The sequence below is a fragment of the Panthera pardus genome, unplaced genomic scaffold (genome assembly GCF_024362965.1).
Source record: "Panthera pardus isolate Hobbes unplaced genomic scaffold, ASM2436296v1 HiC_scaffold_2, whole genome shotgun sequence".
NCBI classification, from domain to species: domain Eukaryota; kingdom Metazoa; phylum Chordata; class Mammalia; order Carnivora; family Felidae; genus Panthera; species Panthera pardus.
Window position 1 is genome coordinate 128,973,696 of NW_026526765.1, and position 26,437 is coordinate 129,000,132.

Consider the following 26,437-nt stretch of genomic DNA (forward strand, 5'->3'; position numbering starts at 1 on the left):
TCCCAGTTCATACACTCTCTCTCTAAAATAAAAAAGGTAAAAAAATTTAACATCTTAACCATTTTTAACTGCACATTTCAGTGGTGTTAAGTATATGCCCACTATTGCGCGACCATTACCACCATCACCAGTATCCCTCTGCAAACCTCATTTTATCTTGCAAAACTGAAACTCTATACCCATTAAACAAAAAATCCTCATTCTCCCCACCCCCCACCCCAGCCCCTGGCAACCACCATTCTACTTTCTGTCTCTATGACTTTAACTACTCTTGGTACTCACATAAGTGGAATGATACAATACTTGTCTTTTTTGTGATTGACTTATTTCATTTAGCATAACATCCTCAAGGTTCATCCATGTTATAGCATGTGTCAGAGTTTTCTTCCTTTTTAAAGTTGAATAATATCCTGTTGTGTAAACATACCACATCTTGCTTATCCATTCATTCATCGATGGACACTTGGGTTGCTTCCACCTTTTGGCGATTGTGAATAATGTTGTGAGTTGCAAGTTTTCATGAATGAGAACTGCCCTCGACCACCGTTGAACACAAAATAGTTTGGGAATTAGCTTTTACTGAAGACTCAGCAATGCTTCTTAATGAGTTCAACCTAAAATCACAAAGTAAATTGTTGATATGTGAAACTTCTTCCACAGTAAAGTTATTTCAGCAACAGTAACTTTTTTGGGGTACAAGTAATATCAAATTGCTTCATACACTTCCTGTGCTGTCAGAAGTTACAAGGAGAAGTAAAATGTGCATTAGCTCACACGTTTGCCGCATGTATCTTTTCTGAGCTCAAACTGCATTCCCTACAGTGTTTTCTGGACTTCAGATGTAAAGGAAATTTTCATATTTCAAAATCCACTTAACCCTACGATTGAGACTCTCCCATTCAATCTTCAATTAGAGGTGATTGCTTCTCAATGTAATGATATATTCTAAGGCATAAATCAAGAGAAGAACCTAGTAAAAATCTATACATTTTTTCCAAAAAATGAATACTCTTGTTAATATCACATGCCAACAGATTGATATCAGCATTTAGCAGTACCTATCCGTGGGAAAAGATGTTTTCAAAAGTGAAATAGATAAAACTTCGTTACAGATCAGTATTAACAGAAGAATATTTGAAAGCACTTTTTTAAAAAGTTTATTTTGAAAGAGAGAGAGTGTTTGAATGTGAGTTGGGAGGTGCAGTGAGAGAGAGAGAGAGAGAGAGAGAGAGAATACCAAGCAGGCTTTGCACTGTCAACACAGAGCCCAATGTGGGGCTTGAACTCATGAACCATATGATTATGACCTGAGCTAAAGTTGGTCACTTAACTGACTGAGCCACCCAGGTGCCCCTGAACATACTTTTTTTAAATGTAAGTTCCACACCCACCATGGGGCTTGAACTCGAGACCCCAGGATCAAGATTCACATGCTGTACCGATTGAGCCAGCCCGACACTCCTGAAAGCACTTTTGACGATAGGAAACTCTAACTTTGAATCTTAATCAAGAGAAATGTTATCCTCACTCCCTAGCAAAAAATTATTATTCTCATCAGTAGACTTGAATTACAAAACTTGCTCAATTACTATACTTTGAACTTCATCAAAAACATTTATGGAAAAAATTAAATCTATTGTTATATACTTACATAAGATCCTTGATTTTGCCACTTGGCCTGCAAAGCCTAAACTATCAACTATCTCACCTTTATAGAAAAAGCTTGCCAACTCCAGAGAGAAAAGAAGGAGCTTAAAGATCAAGTCTTAGGGTACTTCTGCTTAGAAGTCAGGAAAAGGTAAAGGATCTCTTGCAAATGAGCCTGAAAAGCAGCAGCCAGGGGGGTAAGTGGGAAATTCTGTGAGTGGGGCATCTTAAAATATAAGAGAAGAAAATGTTTCAAACCAGAGAGAATGGTCAACTGTGTTAAATGCTACTAAGGTAAAGGCAAAGATTCAACTTTTGAATCTGGCAGTGTGGTCACTGTTGATGTTCTTGGTGAGTGGTTTCAGTGCATGGTAGTAGTGGACAAGACAGAAAGGAAAAGCTCCAGAAGATTAAATAGCACACCCAAAGTATTTAGCGTTGTGCCTACCACATAGTATGTAGAGTAATTATCGAACCAGATATTGTTGTTGGTACCTTGCCCATCTCCCCTCTCCTCTACCATTTAAAAAAATTTTTTTAACACTTATTCATTTTTGAGAGAGAGAGACAGAGCACGAGTGGGGGAGGAGCAGAGAGAGAGACACACACACACACAGGATCCAAAGCAGGCTCCAGGCTCTGAGCTGTCAGCACAGAGCCCGATGCGGGGCTCGAACCCACTGACCACGAGATCATGATCTGAGGTGAAGTCATCTTCAACATAACTACGATTCAGGAACATTTTAACCAGAAAGAGAATAATTGCAAGAAGCTTTATTGTTCATTTCAGGAACTTCTCAAAATCCCTTTTAAATGAACACAAAATTGCTCAACTTTTCAGTAGATGATCTTATTTTCTAACTTTTTTTTTCTCATAGTACTGAATCTTTTCTATTTTTGCAGTAGATGACTTTAGATGATGGCCTACACTGTGTGATAAGCCAAATAGTGGCCCTCAGAAGATGTTCATGTACAAATCCCTGGAATCTTTCAATATGCCATGTTAAATGACAAAGGGAAGTAGGGTCAGATAGAATTAAATTGCTAATTCAGTTGACCTTAAAATAGGGAGATGATTCTGGATTATCTGAGTTGGCCCACAGCAATCACAGGCGTTCTCAAAATAGAAGAGGGAGACAGAATAGGAAGAGTGATGTGATTTAAGAAAGTACTCAACCAGCAATTGCTGACTTTGAAGCAATTTGAAGGTGAACAGGGGCACAAGCCAAGGGGTGTGGACATTCTCTAAAGGTTGGAAAAGGCAAAGAAAGGGATCGCCTCCTAGAGCCTACAAAAAGAAGCAGTCTTGCCAATACCTTGGTCCTAACCCAACAAGACCTGTATCAGACTTATGACTTACAAAATTATAAGATGATAAATTTGTGTTACTTTAAGTCCCTAAGTTTGTGGTTGTTTGTTATGGCAGCAATAATTAATATACTCTCCAAGACTCTTAAAAATCTTTGCTGTGTCCACTAATCCTAACCTATTAGATCATGAATCTCACCAAACTCTAATCAAGCCTCTGAACTGAAAAGCCCCCCAAACTGATAAATATCGCAACTTCCCTGCTCGGAATGTTACTGAATGTTACTGAGACTGTCGGGGTACTGGTCTCTCTTACCAGTAAATGATAAACTCAGCTTTGCCTTATCACCACATTGTTTGGGTGGTATTTTTGGAGAAGAGCATTTAACAATTGTTTTATCCATGTGCCTAGAATAGTACCTGATATATGTAGGTGTTACATATATGTAACGTATACGTTACATGTTTGATACATAATGAATAAATTACGAGTTTCTAAAATAACATGGAATAATATTTGTGTAGATGAAATTGTGACTTGGTATTTCCTATACATAGATGTGACTTTCAGAAAATAATTTTAGGGATGCCTGGCTGGCCCAGTTAGTAGAGCATGTGACTCTTAATTTGGGGGTTGTGAGTTCGAGCTCCACATTTGGTGTAGAGAGTACTTAAAAATAAAATCTTTTTAAAAAACACATTAATTAAAAAAAAAAGGATAAGTTTTAAAGTCTGAATGAAATCTTTCACATGGATGTTTATATCAGCTTTATTCATTATCATTAAAAAATGGAAACTCAAATGTCCAACTCATGCATGGTTAAACAAACTAGGTTATATCCATATAATAGATTACTACTTAGCAATAAATGGGAATAAATTACTAATACATGCAACAACAATGCTGAATCTCAAAGGCATTATGCTAAGTGAAAGAAGCCAGACTTAAAAGGCTACATACTGTATGGTTCCATTTATGTCATATTCTGGAAAAGATAAAATTTTAGAGACAAGAAAGCATATGAGTGGTTGCCAGGAACCCAGGTTGAGGTGAGGGGTTCATTATAAAGGAGAACAAGAGAATGTTTTGGTGTAATGGAAATGTTCTATGTCCTGATTGTAGTGGTAGTTTATATAAATGTACACATATTAAAAAATATGCATTTTCTTTTTTTTAAATTTTTAATGTTTTTTATTTTATTTTTTGAGAGACAGAGAGGGAACGTGAACAGGGCTGGGGCAGAGAGAGAGGGAGACACAGAATCCTAAGCAGGCTCCAGGCTCTGAGCTGTCAGCAAGAGTCCGACATGGGACTCAAATCCACGAATGTGAGATCATGACCTCAGCTGAAGTTGAAAGCTCAAGTGACTGAGCCACCCAGACACCCTTGCATTTTCTTGTTTGTGAATTATAAAACACAGATATCTACTCAGAATTGCTACTGAACAATATATGTTGAATACTTTATTTTTTTTTTTTTAACGTTTATTTATTTTTGAGACAGAGAGAGACAAAGCATGAACGGGGGAGCGGCAGAGAGAGAGGGAGACACAGAATTGGAAGCAGGCTCCAGGCTCGGAGCCATCAGCCCAGAGCCCGACGCGGGGCTCGAACTCACGGACCGCGAGATCCTGACCTGAGCCGAAGTCGGACGCTCAACCGACTGAGCCACCCAGGCGCCCCTATGTTGAATACTTTAAAATCTTGCATGTTAATAAAACAATCATACATTTCTGGGGTGCCTGGGTGGCTCAGTAGGTTAAGCATCTGACTTTGGCTCAGGTCATGATCTCACAGCTAGTGAGTTCAATCCCCGTGTCAGGCTCTATGCTGACAGCTCAGAACCTGGACCCTGCTTCAGATCTGTGTCTCCCTCGCTCTCTGCCCCTCCCCCACTCACACTCGGTCTCTCTCGAAACTAAAAATAAAATAAAATAAAACAACCATACATTTCTTTCATTTTTTTTTTCTCTTATAGCTTTATGGTCAGTATTTTCTACTATTTCTTTATTCTGTGCAGTTGACTTACATTGTTCTGGAACATGAAAATAGAGACATTCACTTTGTTAAAATTGATGCATCTGATTAAATGACAAATAACATTTATTCCAAAATAAGTTAAGGAAACCTCTTGTAAAGTTTATTAAATATCAATTTGCATCTTCATACTTCTTTAATTATTGTGTAAAATGACAACCTTTCTTTTACTTCTCTCCATCCCCACTACCTTCCAATATAACCTTGTAAATCTTCCAAGGCAAAACTTGAAAGAAAGCAAATAAAATTGGCACAACTTCTGCGGAGGACAATTTGACAGTATCTATCAAAGTTAAAAGTACCTTTTGATCTAAAGGTTCCAGGGTAAGGATTTACGTATTAGGTATTAGTTGCCCATCGTATGGGGTAATTAGTTATCAGTTACAGCCTAGTTTTTAATAGCTTTGGCTTGGCAACAACCTAAATGCCCACTTATAGGGGACTGACTAAATAAATATTTGCATACAATGGAAATACTGCCGCTGGGAAGAATGAAGCAGTTCTTCATGTAGTGATAAGCGATGATGGCTAGAAGCAGAAAAACGTTCACCTTTAGCCCAGAAGGCTGACCTATAGCTTACATGGTTTCGATAAGGATCAAACATGCACTGACTCCTGAATTCTTAAATCGTCTCATGAGTGCCTGTAAATCTCACCAACAGTTAATATTGAGGTGATTGTTAAGCACCAGAGAAATCTTCTGAAACTAGTTTTAGGAGTAGAAATTCGAGGAAGACATTTATGACCTAATACTCCCTGCAGCTCCCCTCCCCCTTGAGCACTAAGCATGTAGCCACTGCCTTCATACAGCAAAGGTACAGTTCTTTCTGCCCACAGGTTCTGACCCCAGGTTGTAATAAAAGCACCTTCTTGCACCAAAAGCCTCTCAAGAATTCTTTGTTGGCTTGTGGCCCCACATCCATATGGAAGGATACCCAGGATATTTTAAGTGAGAAAAGGAAGGAACTTAACAGTATATATAGTACATTATCTTTCCTGTAAAAAGTATGTTATCACTATATTTTCATGTTTATTTATAACATATCTTGGGAGGGATACACTAGAAAATGCCAAATGATTGCCTCCAGGACTACCATAGTTAAAGGGCAGGGATGGGAGGAGTAATTATTTTTCCTCTATTTCATCACAGTTCTTTTTGAGTTTTGCACTAATAATTTCCTCATCTATAGAGATACATAGATAATATCTATATAGATATAAAGAGTGAGGCTTAAAAATAATAGGTGGTCAGTTAAGAATTTTAAAAAGGAAAAATTATACTTTTATTGATTCTGAATTACCAGTGTTAAGGGCTGACAAAAACATTTTCATATGCACATTCCTTATAAGAGTTTATCATAAAGCTCCTCAAAAACCTTGCACCTTACCAAAAGCAATCTTTAACACGCTTTTTTCTAAATTAGTTGGTAGAAAGTAACCTCCCACCCCCTTCACGCTCCTCCCAGCTTCCTGAGGCTTCTGCACAGAAAGAAAACAAGTAAGAGGCAAGAGATTATAAAGTGTTCTTCCAATGGTGAACCAGAGGTAGTGTCTCTGAACAGTTACCAAACTGCGTTCCATGAGACCCTTTGAAAATCCTGTCTGGTCTATAACTATTATTTTACTCTCAATTAAATTATAGTTTGCCCTGACTGGCAGAATGTTAAGAGATGAAGGAAAGCGTTGAAAATGATATCCTGAAGAACAGTATTACTGGCAGAAAATGTTTGGATGACGAACAGAAAGGGCTGGAGAGCCTTCATGGAAGAAGTTCAAGCGTGGTTCTAAGCATCCTCCTGCAGTAAGTCCCTGGAGACTTCCTTTCTCCGCCGACCTGTTGAGGGCCGGGGACTCCGGCCATCAACGTCAGCACCGGGAAGTCGGTCGAAGGGGCTTCGGGTTCGCCAGATCCTCGCCAGGGGCGCACGACCTGACCCCCGCCCCTCACCTGAGTCCCAGAACCGGTAGACCCGGCTCGGCCCGTCCCCGGTAGCGGCTACGTGCACAGAAGGGTGTGCGCGTCGCGGATCTGCAGGCCGGGTCCTGCCCGGCGGCCCTGCCCTGTGCGGCCGCCGGGCCTAGGAGGTCGGGTCTAAGCCACCGGGGCCGGTGCTCCGCCCGTCCGGCGTCGTCCGACCCCCACAGCCGCGCACGTCACGGCCCCCGTGTCGCCTCCGGTCACCGCAGGCCCAGCAGGGCCCCGCTTTTCTGGCGGGGCGGGGCGCGGCGTCGCCACGTGACGCCTCGCCCCCGCCCGGCCCTGATCACATGGGTGGCACGGCCGCTGCGTCAGTCACCGTCCTGGCTGCGGGAGTCGAGCCGCCGTCGCCGCCGCCGCCAGCGGACGGGGCGGGGATCCCGGTGCCAGGTCTTCGTCGGCCCGCCCCTGCCGCCTCAGTCGGCCGTCCCGGGCTGGGCCCGACCGTCATGGAGCGGGGCGGGACCTCCGCCTGTTCCGTGTGAGGCGCGTCGCCGCCGCCCCCGCCTGCGCCTTTCCAGACCTGCCGAACCCCCGCCGCCGCCCGGAGTTCCTCGTCCTTGGCAGTCTGTCGCCGCCCCCGGGCGGGCTCGAGTGCGCGTCCGGTGAAGGTGCAGGCCCGGCGCCGCCGCTGCCGCAGTTGGGAGATGGTTTGGGCCTAGCGGAGCAGGGATTGGAGGTGAGCGGGGCCGACTGACTGACGGAGGGCCGGGCCGGGCCGGGCCGGGCCTGGCCGCGGGGTGCGGGGTGGGGGTGGGGGAGACGGTGAACTGGGTCCGCCTTGGGGGCTCGGGAGACCCTTCAGGCCGGGGCTGCTCGATCCGGCTTCGCCCTTCTTCTTTCCGTTTCACCCCCACCCCCGGCCTCGGAAAAAAAAACAAAAAAAAAAAAACATAAGGCTAACCATCCTAACAAAAATTTCCAGAAATCCATCTTTTCACTGTTTCTCCTTTCCGCTTTCGTTTCTTAATCCATTCCAGCCCTCAGAAAATTTAGCGACAGATTCGTGATTTTTTAATATCCTCTTCAGTTTCAAGTTATTTGTAGAGAAAATAGGCCTAGATTTCTGGCTATCATTACCCAACTAGTTCTCGCTTTCCTTCTCGCGATCCTGCGCACGTCTCTCCCCCTCTCTCTCGCTCTCGCTTTTTCTCCCTCTCCCTCTCTCTCTCGCTCTCTCCCCCCCACCTCTGCAAAAAAAAAAAAAAAAAAAAAGGAAAAAAATTTCCACCTTCGGCTAGCGAAGGGGATTGACTAAAAATGGGAATGTGGGGGTGTAATACTTGAATAGCCGCCCCCCCCCCCTAACTTCGCAGTCGGTCTGTTACCTAGTTATCCCGATAGCTCGGGTTTGGATATTGATGTTTAGGCCTTTCCTCCAGCTGCCTGTGCCCGGGGTTAATCTCGTAATTGACGTCAGTGCTTTGTTCCTTCCACTTTGCTGTTCCTTCCACTCTTTGAGGGTGGATCTTGGGGTATAGGAGTTTAGGACTATCCTTACTGCTTTTTCTCTTACAGTGGTTATCATTTATAGGAAGTTGAAAGTACAAATCTGAAATGCTCGTGTATGGAGTTGCACTAAGACGAAGAGTTCCATTTAGGGTCCTTCTCGTAGTCAGTTGCCATTCAGAGTGGCTTTACGGAAATTTTAAACTAAGGCCATTCTCTTTTTCAGTGACCGGTATGTCTTGAGGGAACCTAAGCAATAAGTGCCTGTGAATAAGATATTTGCAAATGTGACGTTTAAGATACGTGTTGATTTTTAGGACTCATGTGTTTAAAAAGCTCAAAGCTTTGTTTCCATATTGATTCTGCAAAGCTTTGTGAAGTGCTTTTGTTATTTCACTGTACTTTGATTTATCAAAATTGAAATATTTATGTGAATTTTCTTAATTTGGCGTTTGATAAGAACCTTTGTGGCCTGTGAATCTGCCTGGATCTTCTTTGGTCATATGTGCATAAAGACGTGTTGGCAAGTGGCCACTTGTCTTTTAACAAAGCTGGCTTCTTTAAATTTTTCTGGTTTATTTTCCTTATTCATCACTGCATTTTTCAGTCTCTAAACATTAAAAAAAATCCTCCAGAAGTTATTTTTAATGATCTTTTAGAGTCAATTTACCTGGGAGCAGTGATTTTTCTTTTTTTTTAAATATCAGCAGTTTCATTCAGTTTGTGGTGGCTTGTATGCTGATGACTTTGGGTTTTGTTAGCTCTGCAGGAACAGTGGGCAAATTCTACTTTAAATATAAGTTTGCATCAGGTGTGGACAAGATAGGAGGTCTGTGAATGACCCAATCTTTACTGTGTGGTTTACACACACACACACACACACACACACACACACTCACAAAGAGCTTAGCTGTATTAATTGGAAAGCACTCCACAGTTTTGGGGTGTAGAGATGATTGTACAGTGCTTTGGTAAAGCTCTGTAATTAAGAATTCCTAAAGATAGAATATTTTCATTCAGATTACTTTCTCTTTGTCAGATGACATACATTCTCTGTGCTCTTGAATTGTATGCCTTTTGTAATAGCTGATATATTCTCCTTTTGTATTGTAATTTTCTGATAGGTCTCTTGTAGTGTGTTTAGAACAAGAGCTATGGTTATATCTCTCCAGTATCATCAGTATTTTACACAATTGTTAGATTGAATGTGAATGTGATATCCAATCTAAGTTTTCACGAAGGGATAATATAAAGAAAACTGTATGAGCAAGTGATCAATATTTGAAGGGGAGAAAGTAACTATCAGCTACAGAAGATGACAGAAGGTGAAGGCTTCTAAAAGTTATGTATCTTACCTTTTTTGAAGAGCTAATATAAATGTCATACTTTATGTGTACCTGAGAGGAACAAAGAAAACAGGTATTTCTTCTTTTGTGGCCATCTACTGGTTTAGAATGGAGTCCAAAATGTATGAGGCCTTTTCTTTGTAGTATTTTTCATAAAATCAAAGAAGTATTCTTACAGGTATTAAAGGCACACGCGGACAGTGACCCAGAAGTACGGTACATATTGTAAAAGTTGATGACTTAGGTTTTATTGTTTACTTTAGCTCTATTCTCCAGGTATTTTATTAATAAAAACTTTTTTTTAGGTCAACCGTACTCAAATTAAAAAAAATTCTTTTTAACTTTCCTATGTCATGTAAAGGTTTCCCAGCTTTTGAACTCCCAGCCCTCATTATATTTTACCCATTTCCTTTTTCATTTCCTCTGATAAGTTGGAACGATTATATTTGATTTCTGGGAGGGTGTGTGCCGGTGTCGGTAAGTGTGAAACGAGGTGTAGTCAGTGATTAAAGCTAACCAGACCTGTTACTTTGGTGCTTTTTCCTTTGGTTCAAGCAGGTACCACTACCTGTAACTTTTTATACTGAATATCTTGGTTGCTTGAAGTGATAACTCTAGTAAATGGAAGAGGACATGATAAACATGACCGTTATGGAGTTTTGGCTGATCATCTGCATTCCTGTCTGTCTTGATGTTCATTTTCACTAGCATCACATCCTGAGAATTTTAATGGTATTGGCACACAGAAAATATTAGAACCAGTGAATTCATTTCCAAAATATTACAAAAACATTTTAATATTGAGACTACTTATTAATCCTGTTTTTTTTAATGTTTATTTTTGAGACAGAAAGAGAGAGTGAGAGTGCAGGGGAGGGGCAGAGAGAGAGGGAGACACAAAATCTGAAGCAGGCTGCAGGCTCTGGGCGATCAGCACAGAGCCCGATGCAGGGCTCAAACCTATGAACCTTGAGATTGTGACCTGAGCTGAAGTTGGACGCTTAACCAACTGAGCCACCCAGACACCCCTTAATTCTCTCTCTCTTTTTTTTAAAGCTTATTTATTTTGAGAGAGAGGACTAGAGAGAGAGTGTGTGATGCAAGCACGCACACAAGCAGGAGAGGGGCAAAGAAAGAATCTTAAGCAGGTTCAGCCCTCCCAGAGCAGAGCCCAATGCAAGGATCCATCCCATGAACCTGGAGATCATGACCTGAGCTGAAATCAGGAGTTGGATGCCTAATCAACTGCACCACCCAGCCTAATTCTGTTTTTGAACAAAGAAATTTTATTTAAAATCATCTTTCAAATGGCTAAAATACAAAACTCAAGAAACAAGTATTGGTGAAAACGTGGAGAAAAAAGAATCCTTATGCACTGTTGGTGGAATTTCAAACTGATGCAGCCACCGTGGAAGACTGTTTCCTTAAAAAATTGAAAATAGAACTACCCTGCAATCCAATAATCACACTACTGGGTATTTACCCCAAAACTTTGAAAACACTAATTTTGAGGGATACATGCATCCCTGTGTTTATTGCAGCATTATTTGCAATAGCCAACTATGGAAGCACCTCAAGTGTCCATCAATAGATAAATGGATAAAGAAGATCGGTATATATATATACAATGGAGTACTATTCAGCCATAAAAAAGAATGAAATCTTGCCATTTGCAACAACAGTACGGATGGATCTAGAGAATATGATGCTAAGTGAAATAAGCCAGAGAAAGACAGATAGCATATGATTCCTATGTGGAATTTAAGAAACAAAACAAACGAAGGAAAGAAAAAAGAGACAAACCAAAAAATAGACTCAACTACAGAGAACAAACAGATGGTTACCAGAAGGGAGGTGGGTGGCAGGAATGGGTGAAAAAGGTGAAGGACATTAGGAATGCACTTGAAAAAAAAATTTTTTTTTTAAATATAATTCCAGTATAGTTGACACAGTGCAATTGTCTTGATGAGCTCTAAGTAACGTATGGAACTGTTGGATCACTATATTGTACACCTGAAACTAATATAGCAGTGTATGTTAATGACACTGGAATTTAAAAAAAAGTAGATATAGTCAAAAAATAAAAAAAAAAAATGAAATCTACCTGCTTCATCATGTATATATTTTATTAAAAAATCTGTAACCTGAGGAATGTTCTGAGGGAAGGTAATTTTACCTCTTTTGTGGTGCCAAATGAACCATGGCGGTGGCTTTTAGGAGGGTAGACAAAGCTTATTATTGGGTACCGTTTTAAACTATTTTTATAATTTCCTAGGATAGGTAAAAGAACCTTGTGCATTGTTTTTCCAGAGTTGTAGGTGTGTGGCAGGGGAAATCAGGGATTGACACGAATACATTGCTCTGGAAAGCCAGTATGGTTTGACTACCCAAATATTGTCATGATCTACCTTGGGACTGTGCTACTCGAGGCTACTTTAGGACTGAATGCGTCTCGCATGATTTTGTTAAGTTAGAGCTGGCTAGTGAGTTACAGTTTTTCACTTTGACTTTTTCTTTTCTTGTCATTATGGTAGCGACAGTTTTATGGAGAGGTGAGTATAGGCCAGTGCTTTGCATTGACAGGACTTCACACCTCTTTGCAATTGCTTCCATTTCTTCCATCTAAAATACCACTTTTCCTCTCTTGTTCCCTACCCTGTTAAAATTTCACTGTCTGTTAAGGCACAGTGGAAGTACCATTGTCTTCCTAAAGTTTTCCATGATTCCTTTGGATACTCCAACTGGGACCTACCTTTTTTGAATCCCTGCATCACTTTGTATCTTCCTTACTTGTTATGTTAACTAGGGGACTGTACCCTGCTGAGTGACATCTGGCACCATGTATCAGGGAAGACATACTGGTAAAATAAGGACTGTGTAATACTATTTCCTTATATATCTCTAAAAAATAAGGATTAAAACAATAATCCAACTTTTCAGTAAAGAAGTTAATACTAATTCCTTAGTGTCATCACATATTTAGTCAGTCTTCAGATTTCTCTGATTTTTGCACTTACTCATTTCTATACAATTGGGTTGATAAAGAAGCCATGTTTTTTGCCCTATGAGATTTCTCACAGTCTAAATAGTGCTGGCTGCATCCCTGTGGTATTATGTAGTATGTTCCTCAGTCCCTTGTTTTTTTTGTATATAGTAGTTACGTTTAGAAGCTGGATCCAATTGAAGCTTGACTTTTTATTTCATTTTTTTAATGTTTATTTATTTTGAAAGAGGGTGAGCCAGGAAGAGGGCAGATGCCTAACCAAGGCCACCCAGGCACCCCTTGAATTTTTATTTTTACTTTGTGTTTTTAAAATTTATTTTGAGAGAGAGCAAATGCGTGAGAGGCAAAGAGAGAGGGAGAAAGAGAATCCCAGGCAGGCTCTGCACTGTCAGTGAGGCGGGGCTTGAACCCATGAATGGCAAGGTCATGACCTGAGCCTAAATCAAGAGTTGGATGCTTAACTGAGTCACCCAGGTGCCCCTGAATTTTTATTTTTATTTATTTATTTTTATTTATTTATTTATTTATTTATTTATTTATTTATTTATTTATTTATAAAGTTTATTTTCAGAGAGAGAGAGAGAGAGGGAACAAGTTGAGGAGGGGCAGAGAGGGAGGGAGAGAGAACATCCCAAGCAGACTCCACACCATCAGTTCAGAGCCTGATGCAGGGCTCTTTCCCATGAACCATGAGATCATGACCTGAGTGGAAATCAAGAGTGGGAGGCTCAACCAACTGAGCCAACCAGGCACCCTCTGAATTTTTACTTTTAAATAAACTGTGTTCAAAATGGGGTTTGAACTCACGACCCCAAGATCGAGAGTTGCATGCTCTACTCACTGAATCAGTCAGGCACCCCGAGGCTTGAATTTTTTTTTTAAATGGCAAGATTACTTCATGGGTAGTGTTGTGTACTTCCTCTGCAGTCTTTTTTTTTTTTTTTTTTTTTTAATGTTTATTATTTTGAGAGAGAGACAGAGTGCAACCTGGGGAGGGGCAGAGAGAGGGAGACGCAGAATTTGAAGCAGGCTCCAGGCTCTGAGTTGTCAGTACAGAGCTCCACACAGGGCTTGAACTCAGGAGCTGTGAGATCATGACTTGAGCCTAAGTCAGATCCTTAGCAGATTGAGCCACCCAAGTGCCCTGTTTTGTTTTGTTTTGTTTAATGTTTTTATTTTTGAGAGAGTGTGGAGAGCACAAGCTGGGGAGGAGCAGAGAGAGGGGTACAGAGGATCTGGAGGGAAGCAGGCTCTGTGCTGACAGCAGAGAGCCCAGTATGGGACTTGAACTCACAAATAGTGAAATCATGACCTGAGCTGAAGTCCCACGTGCTACTACTAACTGAGCCACCCAGGTGCCCCTCCTCTGCACTCTTAAACTTTATGCCTGTCTTCTCATCCTGTTTGTGAAATTGCTCTTGCCAAGGCCGCCTGTGACTTCTTTATTGCCAAATTATATAGTTACTGCTTACTCCTTTATCTCTTTGTCTACTTACTTTTGTTAACCATTTTCTCCTTGATACTGTTTTCTTCCTGGACTCTTACGACTTTGTCCCTTTCTTCCTACCAGTTGTGTTCTTGCAGACTTAGTTCTCTGCTAATGCTTTGATATTGAAAGTTCTTGATTTTAGCCTTGGCCTTCGTTGTTGGTTTTTTTTTTAATTTTTTTTTTTAATGTTCGTTTATTTTTGACAGAGAGAGAGAGAGAGACAGAGCATGAGCGGGGGAGGGGCAGAGAGCAAGGGAGACACAGAATCCGAAGCAAGCTCCAGGCTTCCCGCTGTCAGCTATCAGCACAGAGCTGGACGTGGGGCTCGAACTCACAGACCGCAAAATCATGACCTGAGCCGAAGTCAGACGCTCAACCAACTGAGCCATCCAGGCACCCCCTAGCCTTGGGCTTTTGTTTTCACTCTTCTGGATGATCGCATCCATTTGTACAGCTTCAGCTACCATCTCTTAAGTGTTTTGTGGGAACCAGAACTCTTATTCAACTGAATACCTTCCTTTGGATTGTTTAGTAGGCACTTTGTTTTGGTTAGGCGAGTGACACATATCTAACTTAAACTAAAAAGAACTTGTTGAGAACATACCACATATCCCATGAATTGTAAGAAAGGCAATCAACCCACAAGAGGACAGCTAGAACTCAGGAGCAGCTGGATCCAGGGGCTGCAGATGTGGTTAGGAGTATCTCTTTATTACTCTCTAGATGTTCTTTCTCTATTCAGTTCGCCCTTGCTGCAGATGAAATTTAACACTTAACTAATACCTTTTGAGTTTTAAATTTTATATCTGCTGCTATCAGAGAGAGGCTGCCTTGATTCTAAATCTCAATTCCAGGAAAAGGATTCATTTGGTGATCTGTCCACCTGTGGAGCACAACTTTGGCTAGGGAGCTACATTGTAATAACATGTTCTAACTGGGGCACCTGGGTGGCTCAGTCATTCAAGCTTCCAACTCTTGGATTTGATTCTTGGTTTTAGCTCAGGTCATGATCTCATGGTTTGTAAGATTCTTTTTTCTCCCTCTCTGCCCGTCCCCTGTACTCGTGCATGTGCACATGCGCATGCTGTTTCTGTCTCTCTCTGCCTCTCGTGTGTATGCATGCTCTCTCTCAAAATAAGTAAATAAACAAACAAACAAAAAAACCCAATATGCTCTAACTGCAGCATTCCAGAGAGAAGTGGAGTAAAGGGCACTCTAAAACATAGTTGTCCCCCTCATTCATCCCATAGCTATTTAGTGCACACATAGTCCTACTTTTATATATGCATATATATGTGTGTGTGTATATATATATATATATATATATATATATATATATATATTAATGTTTACTTATTTACATTGAGAGAGAGAGAGAGCACACATGCAAGCAGAGAGGGGCAGAGAGAGAGGGAGAGAGAGAATCTCAAACAGGCTTTGCATTGTCATTGCAGAGGCTGATGCAGGGCTCGATCTCATAAACCATGAGATCATGACCTCAGCTGAAATCGAGAGTTGGATCGTTACCTGACTGAGCCACCCAGGCGCCCCTGTTGAATATGTTTTTTTTTTTAATTTTTTTTTTTTTAACATTTATTTATTTTTGAGACAGAGAGAGAGCATGAACGGGGGAGGGGCAGAGAGAGAGGGAGACACAGAATCGGAAGCAGGCTCCAGGCTCTGAGCCATCAGCCCAGAGCCTGACGCGGGGCTCGAACTCACAGACCGTGAGATCGTGACCTGAGCCGAAGTCGGACGCTCAACTGACCGAGCAACCCAGGCGCCCCTGAATATGTATTTTTTAACATAATATAGCTATCTGCATATAACAGCAGATACCCTCTTCTCTTCAATAGAGACAACCCAATTTCCATCCAAAGGCCCTTGTTCTCTGAGTCCAGATTCACACGGTGATATCCTTTGTTAATTGGTCTAGCTAGATCTGCTTTGTCACATATTTGACAAAGTTGTGGGCTAAATACTAAATTTAATCATTCCTGAGATAACTGATACATAGTTGTGGAAAAACAACAAAAACACCAACAAAACTAAAACTGTTTGGTGTGGAGGAGAGAGGAAGGTAGCATTGTTCCAAAACTTACACCATACGTTGCTAGGCAAGTACAGTGTAAGGTAAATGGCAAAACCAGCAAGTATGTGGGCCTTCATCTGTTGACTTCCTTGCAAATGGAGTGAATTCTTTGGTAAGCCAAATGAAAATTTTCAGTTCTGTCAACTAGGATTGTTTTCCTTGTCTGTTGTTTTAAGTTAAGGTTAACACTGAGAGGACATCTGGAAGGAGTTTTAAGGGAAGGCAGTTCTGTGTTGGCTTAGCATAAGGATCAGTAAGCTATGGTTAGTAGGCCCAGTGCTGCCTGCTTTTGTATGGCCTGTGAGCTAAAAATGTTTTTTATGTTTTTAAATGGTGGGAAAAAAATATTGTGGCCTGTGAAAATTATAGGAAACTCAAATTCAGTGTCCGTAAATAAAGTTTTATTGGGACACAGACGACACACCCATTTGTTTCTGTGTTGTTTGTAGCTGCTTTTGCTGCTACAATAGGAGAGTGGAATAGCTGTGACCGTAGGGCCTGCAAAACCTAAAATATTTACTCTGTGGCTTAGAAAAAGCTGGTCATCTCCTGTCTTAGCAGATCCCTGGTGGATAGTTGAGATTGAGTATTGTTTTAGGATTCAATGTTGGTTTACATGGTCCCTATTTACTGTGGTGGTAGTTAGGGTTTTTTGATTGTGGAATGTGTGTGTGCATGTGTATGAATAGATATAAATAAATTTTAAAAATACATAAAAAACAGATGTGGTCTGGGCATTGGCTTAGCTTAAGTTAGGGATTCAGACTTCACTGGTCACCTGTACCTTGAAGGTACGGTGAAGGGGGGGCAAGAATTTCCAGAAAAGCTGGGGGAGAGGTAAGGCTGGAAGCTCATCAGATAGTTTCAGTGAGTGTTCATCATGTACGAATTAATTCTTCTTCTGCTTCTCAGTCAATCCCCTCACCCCCAAATCCTGCTCTTTTCCTTGCCTTGGGTAACGTACCACTGTCATCGCCTTTTCCAGAAACCTCCAAGTTGTCCTTGATTCCTCTGTTTTACTTCTCACATCTGGCTGGCCCCAAGAGTCTACTTCCTTAACATCTTTAAATTTAAATGCTTTCTCTATATTATCTGTATTCCTAGTATTACTGCCTTAATCCAGGTTTTCACTTTTCACTGAATTATTGCAGCAACCTTCTCGTTTGCTTCCTGACTTCCCTCTAAACTACAAATCTGATTTTGTCCCTTAAAACTTTTTAGTTGTGTTTCATTTTTTGTACTGTTCTTCTAACTAGGGATTCTTCTGTAACATCTGAAGCACTGCTTTGTAGCCAGCTACTCCCTTGGGAGTTTGTTGCTGTGTTTAGATGTTGTTTATTACTGTGTTTGTGCCAAGTTATAATGCATTGTACTAATGATTTTGTGGTGGTTCAGACAAGGAAAGATGGTGAGTTCAACTGGATCGTGTCATGGTAGGTTGTTCATTTAAGCAGGCCAAACCAGTAAGAGCCCTGGCATAGTAGTTAGTGTCATGTCTTCACTGTGAGATGTATCTGGTGGATCCCATCTATGTAATTAATCAATATGAAAGAGTTTGTTTACAGTATAAGTATTTTGTTCCAAATCTCAGCAGTCATTATACTGCATACACATTTACTGTAGATTTCAATTAAGTTACTTAAACCACAAATAAGATAGATTGCAAAAGTTAACAAGTGAGGACTCTTTATTCTTTTTTTTTTTTTTTAAGTTTATTTATTTATTTTGAGAGAGAAAGGGAGAGAGGAAGTCCAAGCAGAGTCCTTGTTAGTGCAGAGTCTGATGCTGGGCTTAATCTCACAAATGGTAAGATTATGATCTGAGCTGAGATCCAGTCGGACACTTAACTGACTGAGCCACCTGGGTGCCCCAGCAAGTGAGGACTCTTTAAATTTTTTTTTTTTTTTTTTAATTTTTTTCAATGTTTTTTTTTATTTATTTTTGGGACAGAGAGAGACAGAGCATGAACGGGGGAGGGGCAGAGAGAGAGGGAGACACAGAATCGGAAACAGGCTCCAGGCTCCGAGCCATCAGCCCAGAGCCTGACGCGGGGCTCGAACTCACGGACCGCAAGATCGTGACCTGGCTGAAGTCGGACGCTTAACCGACTGCGCCACCCAGGCGCCCCTCTTTAAATTTTTTTTTAATGTTTGTTATTTATTCTAGAGAGAGAGAGAAAGAGAGTGAGAGACACGGAGCAGGAATGGGGGGAGGGGCAGAGCGAGAGGGGCACAAAATCTGAAGCAGGCTCCAGGCTCTGACCTGTCAGCACAGAGCCCGACGCGAGGCTCGAATTCACAAGCTTGAGATCATGAACTGAGCCGAAGTTGGACACCTAACCAACTGAGCCACCCAGGTGCCCCTATTATTTTTTTTTTTTAATTTTTAAAAAATGTGTTTTAAAATCAATATTTAAGGACCTCTAGCTGGCATGGTAGTATATGGTTGTATTTCCCTAAACTAGCAACTATAAATACTTGGAATTATTAAATCCATTTAGTATAACATATTCATAAGCATTTCCTGTGTTAGTATTATCAAAGTCATATTGTAGAAGTGGTTTGTAAATATGAAACTAGACCTGAGATTACATATTTCTAGGATCGACTACAACATTGTTCGTGAATTATTATGAATACGTCATAGTCTTATATTAATGTTATTTTATTTAAAAAATGTTTTTAATGTTTATTTTTGAGAGAGAGAGCACAAGCAGGGGAGGGGCAGAGAGAAAGGGAGAATCTTGCAGAATCTGAAGCAGGCTTTAGGCTCTGAGCTGTTAGCACAGAGCCTCATACAGGATGTGAACGCAGGAACCTCAAGATCATGACCTGAGCTGAAGTAGGAGGCTTAGCTGACTGAGCCACCCAGGTGCCCCATGTTATGTTAATGTTACTTTAAATTTTATTTTGTATTTAATTTTTAAAGTTGTTTCTGTTTTACAGTTAGGTAAAACTTAAGAGCTATAAATATAATGAGTTCATACCTAATTTTATGTTTTAGTATTTTTTTAATGTAATAAAGTCGTCACTCAAGATCTGGGAGATTTCATTTTCTTTGCAGAGGTCTCTTTATATTTTCCAGATCTGATAAACAATCCCACAGGTCTGGTCTGATTTCATGTATCTCTCCAGTCTTAACTTTTATTTTGTACTCCCCCAACCCTATTTTCCACCTGTACTTGATATACCTGTATTCCCTGGTTGTGCTGTGCTCTCTCTTCTTGGCTGTTGCACTTGTTCTCTCTGCTTAGAACCAACCTCCCTCTTTTGCCTTCTACCCTTTCCTTCCTCCTTCCCTACTGCCATCTTTCTCTAGTCTGGGTAGGTGCACCCAAATCTTGGAGATGAGTACTTTTATTTATTTGTTTTTTAAAAAATATTTTTTTTAACGTTTATTCATTTTTAAGAGAGAGAGAAACAGAGTGCGAATGGGGGAGGGGCAGAGAGGGAGAGAGAGGGAGACACAGTCTCAGCACAGAGCCTAACGCGGGGCTCAAACCCATTAATGGCAAGATCATGACCTGAGCCAAAGTTGGACACTTAACCTGAAGACTGAGTCACCCAGGCGCCCCAGAGTACTTTTATTTTTAATATCCTTAACATTAGTGCAGTGTCTGGCACAGTATATGCTCTGGTTAAGTAATTGGTGAATGAACTAAGAGTGTTAACATTGTACCTTATGTGTTGTATAGGTCTATACTGAAAGATAGTTTTTAAAATGACAATTGTAAAACCTTCAAAATTCCTTCTGACTTTTGTCCGAATATGTTACAAGTCTGAATTAGAAAATATTTTGAAAGTATGTTTACTCTTCTTACTTACAGTTTGATCTTTCAAAGTAAATATTCTTTGTGCCATGATAAACAACCCGTAACTTCTAAGTTATTATTAAAGAGCAGTAGCCTTGAATGGCCTTAACCTTCTTAAAGCAGTATTCCTGTTTACATTTAACTGGAACCTTATTAACAGAATTTAGAGTTAATAAAGTGGGTTAAGTTACCAACTCTTGATTGTAGCTCAGGTCATGATCTCACGGTCATGGGATTGAGCCCTGCATCAGGCTCTGTACTGAGCTTGGAGCCTGCTTGAATCCCCTCTCTGTCTGTCTCTGCCCTTCTTCTGCTCAACTGCATGCTCTCTCTCTCTCAAAATAAATAAACTTAAAAAAAAAAAAAAGAAACGGGGTACTTTGTTACCATCCGTTTTTTCACATATGCAAATGATGATGAAATTACTGAGAAATTCCTTTTTAGTGTGCACTCCAAGGATCTTTTGCTGTATAATGTTGTTAAACTTTTGCTTAATGTGGTATATGCATTTTTAAGTAAAAAATTTGCTTTTATTTTGCAGTTTGGACTTGTATTCTTTTCTCTTGGCTTCCTCAGGTACTGCAAATGAAAGCAGTCTTACAGTGCTCTGTTGAACAGATCATTTCTTTCTGGATGTTGTAGACTGAAATATTCAGTTTTTACACCTTCCCACTTTGCCAAGTATGATTCTGAGATTTTACAGTCTAGCACTTACATTTGGTGAACATTTGAGAGTACAGGGTTTAAGTAAAAATAGAAATTGATCATTTCTGTATGGTTTTTTTTCTTGAACATATGTTGTTTTACTTTTAGATAAACTCTTGTAGAAAATTTGCTTTAAAAGCAACAGAGTTCATTTAATATCACTATTAATGCCTTTATTGGATTGATAATATATTGAATACAGTATAAAGAAGACCTACTCTCTTATTGTTATCAGATATAATTGAAAGTCTTAGGAAATGGGAGACTATCTGTGGATAGAAAATGATGGGCCACATCATATTTTGAAACCCAACTTTTAGTGAGTATTACCACTGACTCTTAGGGCAATAACACTACAGTTGTGACCTTTATGAAACTCATCACATGTTTTGAGTATGTGTCGTATGCCTGCCACTGTGTTAATCACCACAGGGGTTAAAGAGTAAGTGAAATGATGTTTACGTGGCTCTTACTCTCTAGAGGCTTATAATAAGGAGGTGAGTAGGGAGAGTCCCTAGAATATCAGTAAATAATCCTAATGTAATACAAGTGTTAAGTGGCCAGATGAGATACAAAGAAATTCTTTGGAAAGTAAGTGATCTTAGTGACAGAGGAATCTTGGAGGGCTTTTTGGAGGAAGTGGGGTATGCAGTGAACTTTGAAATGGATGTGTTTAGAAATGGGGAGAAGGAAGGATATTCTAAGTAGAGGGACTAGTTTTTGAGTAAATATGTAGATCTGGACGTGTGTAGGTTATTTTTAGGCTCAGATAAACCCTGAAGGTTTTATAGAAATAGGTAAGAATTTAAAAAGCTGTGGACAGTTTTAAATCCTGGGATGAGAATTTAGGATTAGGATTTTCCATAGAGCTTGGAGTTTTTGATTTTTTTTTTTTACAAAATTTTTTTTAATGTTTATTTATTTTTGAGACAGAGAGAGACAGAGCATGAACGGGGGAGGGGCAGAGAGAGAGGGAGACACAGAATCGGAAGCAGGCTCCAGGCTCTGAGCCATCAGCCCAGAGCCCGACGCGGGGCTCGAACTCACGAACCATGAGATCGTGACCTGAGCCAAAGTCGTACGCTCAACCGACTGAGCCACCCAGGCGCACCATGGAGTTTTTGATTTTTAAGCAGAACAATGTTTTAAGTACTTCTGTTTCATAAAAATATGAAAGTAATTATCAACTCATGTATTACAGAAGTTTCCAATAGGAGACCTTAGTGGGTTTTAGATATTGCATGCTTTGAAAGCAAGAAACTGAATCAAAAGATTTTTCTCCTTTTTTTTTTTAATTTTTAATTTTTTTTTAAAGTTTATTTTGAGAGAGACAGAAACAGCAGGAGATGGGCAGAGAGAGAGAGAGAGAGAGAGAGAGAATCCCAAGCAGGCTCCATGCTGTCAGCACAGTCCTATTGCAGGGATCAAACTCACAAGCCATGAGATCACAATCCAAGCTGAAGCCAAGATTGGACGCTTAACCAACTGAGGCACCTAGGTGCCCCAAGGTTGTTTTCTTTCTAAAAGGAACTGTAAACTTTGACTTTTAACCATCGTTACCAGCCATTCATTCATCTTTAAAGATGAAAATAGACTTCTCAGTTTATTTGTCCATATGCTTTTAGAATTTGGTAGTAACTTTTTGAGAGAAGTTTAAACTAGTTAAATTTGGTTTGCATATTTCTCAAGTATTAGTAAAAGCCCAAGAAATATAATTTTACTTGGTTTTGGTTCTGAAAATGGTTTTGGTGTGTAAAACTGTGCAGGACTACTGGGAGAAGGAGCATTTTAGGATTATTATTGAGAGAAATATTATCTAAAAGGAAGCAGCTGGTTATAAGTAATATGAATAGTCATATTCTTATGTTCACACTTAAGTGTTGAGCATACTTGTGTGTGTAATAAACATTTCTTGAATTGAGACTTAAAATTATCTAGATTTTTAGAAAAAAAATCTTTAAGTAGGCACCACTCCCAGTGTGGGGTTTGAACTCACAACCCTGAGATGAAAAGTCGCATGTTTTACCAGTTGAGCCAGCCAGTTGCCCCTGTCTAGTATTTTAAAAAGAATACATTTATCAGTAACCCATTTGGAAAATACTGTTTCAAATGACTTCTTGAACAATTGAATGTGTGTGTAATGACATAATAAACATTGGTTGTGGTATTGTTTGACCTCTAAGATGAGGAAATAAAGTTTTGCTTTATTAGGAAAAGCTTCATAGAGAAAGTGAATTGAGTTATAGTCATAGAATCAGAGTTGTATAGCTTGGCAGATAAGTAAAGACATGTGTTTCAATTCCGATCTAAAATAATGCACACGTTAAGTGTCTGCTATATTAAAATTTGTTGCAGATGGTGTCTGATTTTAGTGTAATATGAGTCTTAATTATTCCAGTTTTGAAATACTGGGATTTTGTGATGTTAGGTGAAGAATCTCATGATCTCTAAGTATTATTTTATAGTGAGATAATTGCTCCTTTCTAACCAGGCCCTGAAGTTCATTAGTTTACTTACTGAAGTGATTGTCCACTAGGTTATGTTCTAGGTATGCAAGGCTGAACAAAACAGACAACATTCTCTGATCATGACCTAGTGGGAGAGGAAATATTAATGAACATCAAAAAAAGTGTATACTTAATTATGATTAGGTACTCTGAGGGAAAATGGAATTGTCTACATGAATTTCCTAATGCTGAAAAAAGCACCACAAGTTCAAGAAGCTAAAAAAAGAAAAGATGATTGGTGGCACTGGGAAGGGAGGTTATTCATAAGATATAAAATAAATCTGATGAGATAGGTGGGAGTCACGTCAAGTATGAAGTTACATCATTGCTTTGTAGGCCATTTCAGGACCTTAAAGTTTTTCCTAAGGTAAATGGAAAGCTTATTAAAATGTTTAAAGCAGGGGTTGGGTGATATGATCTGGTTTGTGTTTTAAAAAGATCACTTTGGAGGCACCTGGATGGTTTGGTGGTTGAGCTTCTGACTCTTTTTTCTTTTTTTTTTTTTTTTTAACGTTTATTTATTTATCTTGAGAGAGAAAGAAAGAGAGGGAAAGTGAGTGCGAGCTCATGATAGGACTCTGGGGAGATGGGGAGGGACAGAGAGAGAGGGAGAGAGAGAATCTCATAAACTATGAGATCATGACCTGAGCCAAAACCAAAAGTTGGACGCTTAAATGACTGAGCCACCCGCGTGCCCCTTGAGCATCCCAGTCTTGATTTTGGCTCAGGTCATGATCCTAGGGTCATGGAATTGAGCTCCACGTTGGGCTCTGCTGAGTGTGGAGCCCACTCAAGATTCTCTCTGTTCCTCTGCCCCTCTCCCCCACTCATGTTCTCTCTCTCTCTCTCTCTCTCTTTCTCTCTCTCAAATTAAAAAAAAAAAAAAAAAGCTACTTTTCCTCTAAAAAAAATTAGATCACTTTGCTGTATGAAATGTGGATTAGAAAACAAGGGAACCAGGAATCCAATTGTAACATTTGTTCAAGGAGATAAAGTAATAGCTTGTTTTGACTAGTGGCTGAGCAGAGAGAAGTGAACAGATAAATTAAAAATATATTTTGGAACCAATTTGACAATAAATTTCATATATTAATAAAAAAATTTTTTTAAAGTTATAAAAATATATATATTTTTGGGAGGCTGTGGTTATGGGTTGGTTGTGGAGAGAGGTTAAAGGGAGGATTGAACAAGAGCAGTTGGTTGATAGGATGAGGATTACTGGAGCAGGAGTTCCTGGCAGGGAAAAACAGATTAAGCAATCAATTCGGGATGTATTAAGATTGAGATCCCTCAAAGAACATGATCAAAGAGGTTCTCTATCTCAAAGAGAAAAATTTGATAATGGTGCATATTTGGGTATTTGTATTGTAGGTATATAGGTGGTTTTTTTGTTTTTTTAAGTTTGTTTATTTTAAGAGAACGAGAGAGAGGGACAGAGAATCCCACGCAGGGTCTGCACTGTCAGCACAGAGCCTGACACTGGGTTCCATCCCACACACCTTGAGACCATGACTTAAGGTCAAGAGTCAGATGCTTAAACCACTGAGCCACCCAGGTGCCCCTGTGTACACATAGTATTTTAAGCCATGAGAATGTAAGGAGAGAATGTAGACTGAATCAGAATAAGACCCATGGCTGAGCACAGAGAAGCATCAACTTCTAAGAAGTCTGGTAGGTAAAATGGGAGGAGACCGAGGTGGTGGGAAAACTGTGAGGGCTGGAGTTGCAGAAACCAAAAGTATATTAAGGAGGAGAGAGCCTGTATGATGATGTCCTGCATTTGACGTTGTGGTCAAAGTTGAGTGAGCTCCAGAGGTGTCCGGAGGGATTCCAGTATTTGCTGTAGTAACCTCATCAGCCTGCCAAGACAGCGAATATTCGACTTCCACTTGAACTAAATCAGTTTAGATATAAGAAATTTGCCATATGACATCATAGGTGAAGAAACATACGATATATTTTGGAAATACTGATCTATTCATTAAATCTGACTGGGGACACACCTGCAACTAGAGGAACAGCTTGCATGATCTGTTAAGATTTCTTTGATGCCTAGAATGTGTGTGATCACCTTTCAGGATTCAGTGTTTATAACAGATAACCTGGTGGTTTTGTACTGTAATGCCAATAGGGCATTTCAGAAGGTGGACACAAAAAAGAAGGAAGAACAGTTGAAGCTTCTCAAGGAGAAACACGGAATCAACACAGATCAACAAAATAAACATTTTCTGCATTTTCATGTTGGACTAAAACCTATAAATGACCACTGTCACCCTTTTTTTTTTTGTTTTTAATTAATACTGAATGTTGTGGTTTCTTGAGATTCAAAACAACATGCTTGAAATTTTGATACATGTTATGTGGATACATGTTAGAATTATTATGTGAATAAACTTGCAGCTTTTTGTTAAAAAAAAAAAGTATATTAAGGAGCCATTAGTGGCTGGATGTGTTGAATGGTAGGTCAACTAAGATGATTAAGTGTCTGTTGGATTTAGTAATATGCAAATCACTAGTGATCTTGGCAAAGTGGAGTGTGGGAAGTTGAAAACAGAATGTTGGGAAGTTGGAAACAATAGAAGGTTGAATAGTGATTGGATATGTTTTGGAAAACAATTTGTCTATATCTACTAAAATTGAAGATACCATGGGCTCCTGCGTGGCTCAGTCAGTCAAGCATTTGACTCTTGGTTTTTGCTCAGGTCATGGTCTCACAGTTTGTGGGTTCAAGGCCTGCATTGGACTTTTTACGATCAGCACAGAGTCTGCTTTGGATCTTCTATCTCGCTCATGCACATGCTCTCTCAAAACTAAACAAACATTAAAAAAAAACATTGAAGATGCTTGCATCCTAGAAATTCCACTTGTAGGTGTCTATTCTAGAAAAGTTTTCACTCATTGGCATAAGAGAAATGCCAATTCACTACAGCTCTGTGTTGGCAGAAAAAGGGGAAACTAAATATCCATCAACTGGACAGTGGTAAGTTGTGTGAATACACCTTGGTGAAAATAAATGTACTACAGTAACATGTATCAACCTCATAACATAATGCTGAGAATTAGA

The 26,437-nt window shown here is 39.9% G+C and overlaps 2 protein-coding genes and 1 pseudogene across 3 annotated transcripts in view; 2 read left to right on the forward strand and 1 right to left on the reverse strand.

Moving 5' to 3' along the window:
- Window positions 1–5,069: 5,069 nt before the first annotated feature.
- On the reverse strand, window positions 5,070–8,636 carry LOC128778321 (translation initiation factor IF-2-like). Its single transcript, XM_053907487.1, has 2 exons — window positions 8,299–8,636; window positions 5,070–7,834 (listed from the first exon to the last, which is right to left on the reverse strand). The coding sequence occupies exons 1-2, from the start codon at window positions 8,496–8,498 to the stop codon at window positions 7,387–7,389; spliced, it is 648 nt and encodes a 215-aa protein (XP_053763462.1). The 5' UTR covers window positions 8,499–8,636; the 3' UTR covers window positions 5,070–7,386.
- AFF4 (ALF transcription elongation factor 4) overlaps window positions 7,535–26,437 on the forward strand; it is a 97,454-nt gene continuing 78,551 nt past the window's right edge. For both annotated transcript variants that reach the window (XM_019422011.2, XM_019422013.2), the window contains exon 1: window positions 7,535–7,649. The gene's annotated coding sequence lies outside the window, so the exon portion shown is untranslated. The remainder of the gene's footprint in view (window positions 7,650–26,437) is intronic.
- LOC109250804 (splicing factor 3B subunit 6-like) lies at window positions 11,966–25,667 on the forward strand (annotated as a pseudogene).

What these genes read in the sequence shown, in the direction of transcription:
- LOC128778321 (XM_053907487.1), bottom strand. Translation starts at nt 8,498, where the DNA reads ATGATAACCACTGTAAGAGAAAAAGCAGTAAGGATAGTCCTAAACTCC. An exon ending in CGAGCTATCGGGATAACTAG is followed by an intron (nt 7,835 to 8,298) that starts GTAACAGACCGA and finishes TTTTTTTCCGAG; the next exon opens with GCCGGGGGTGGGGGTGAAAC.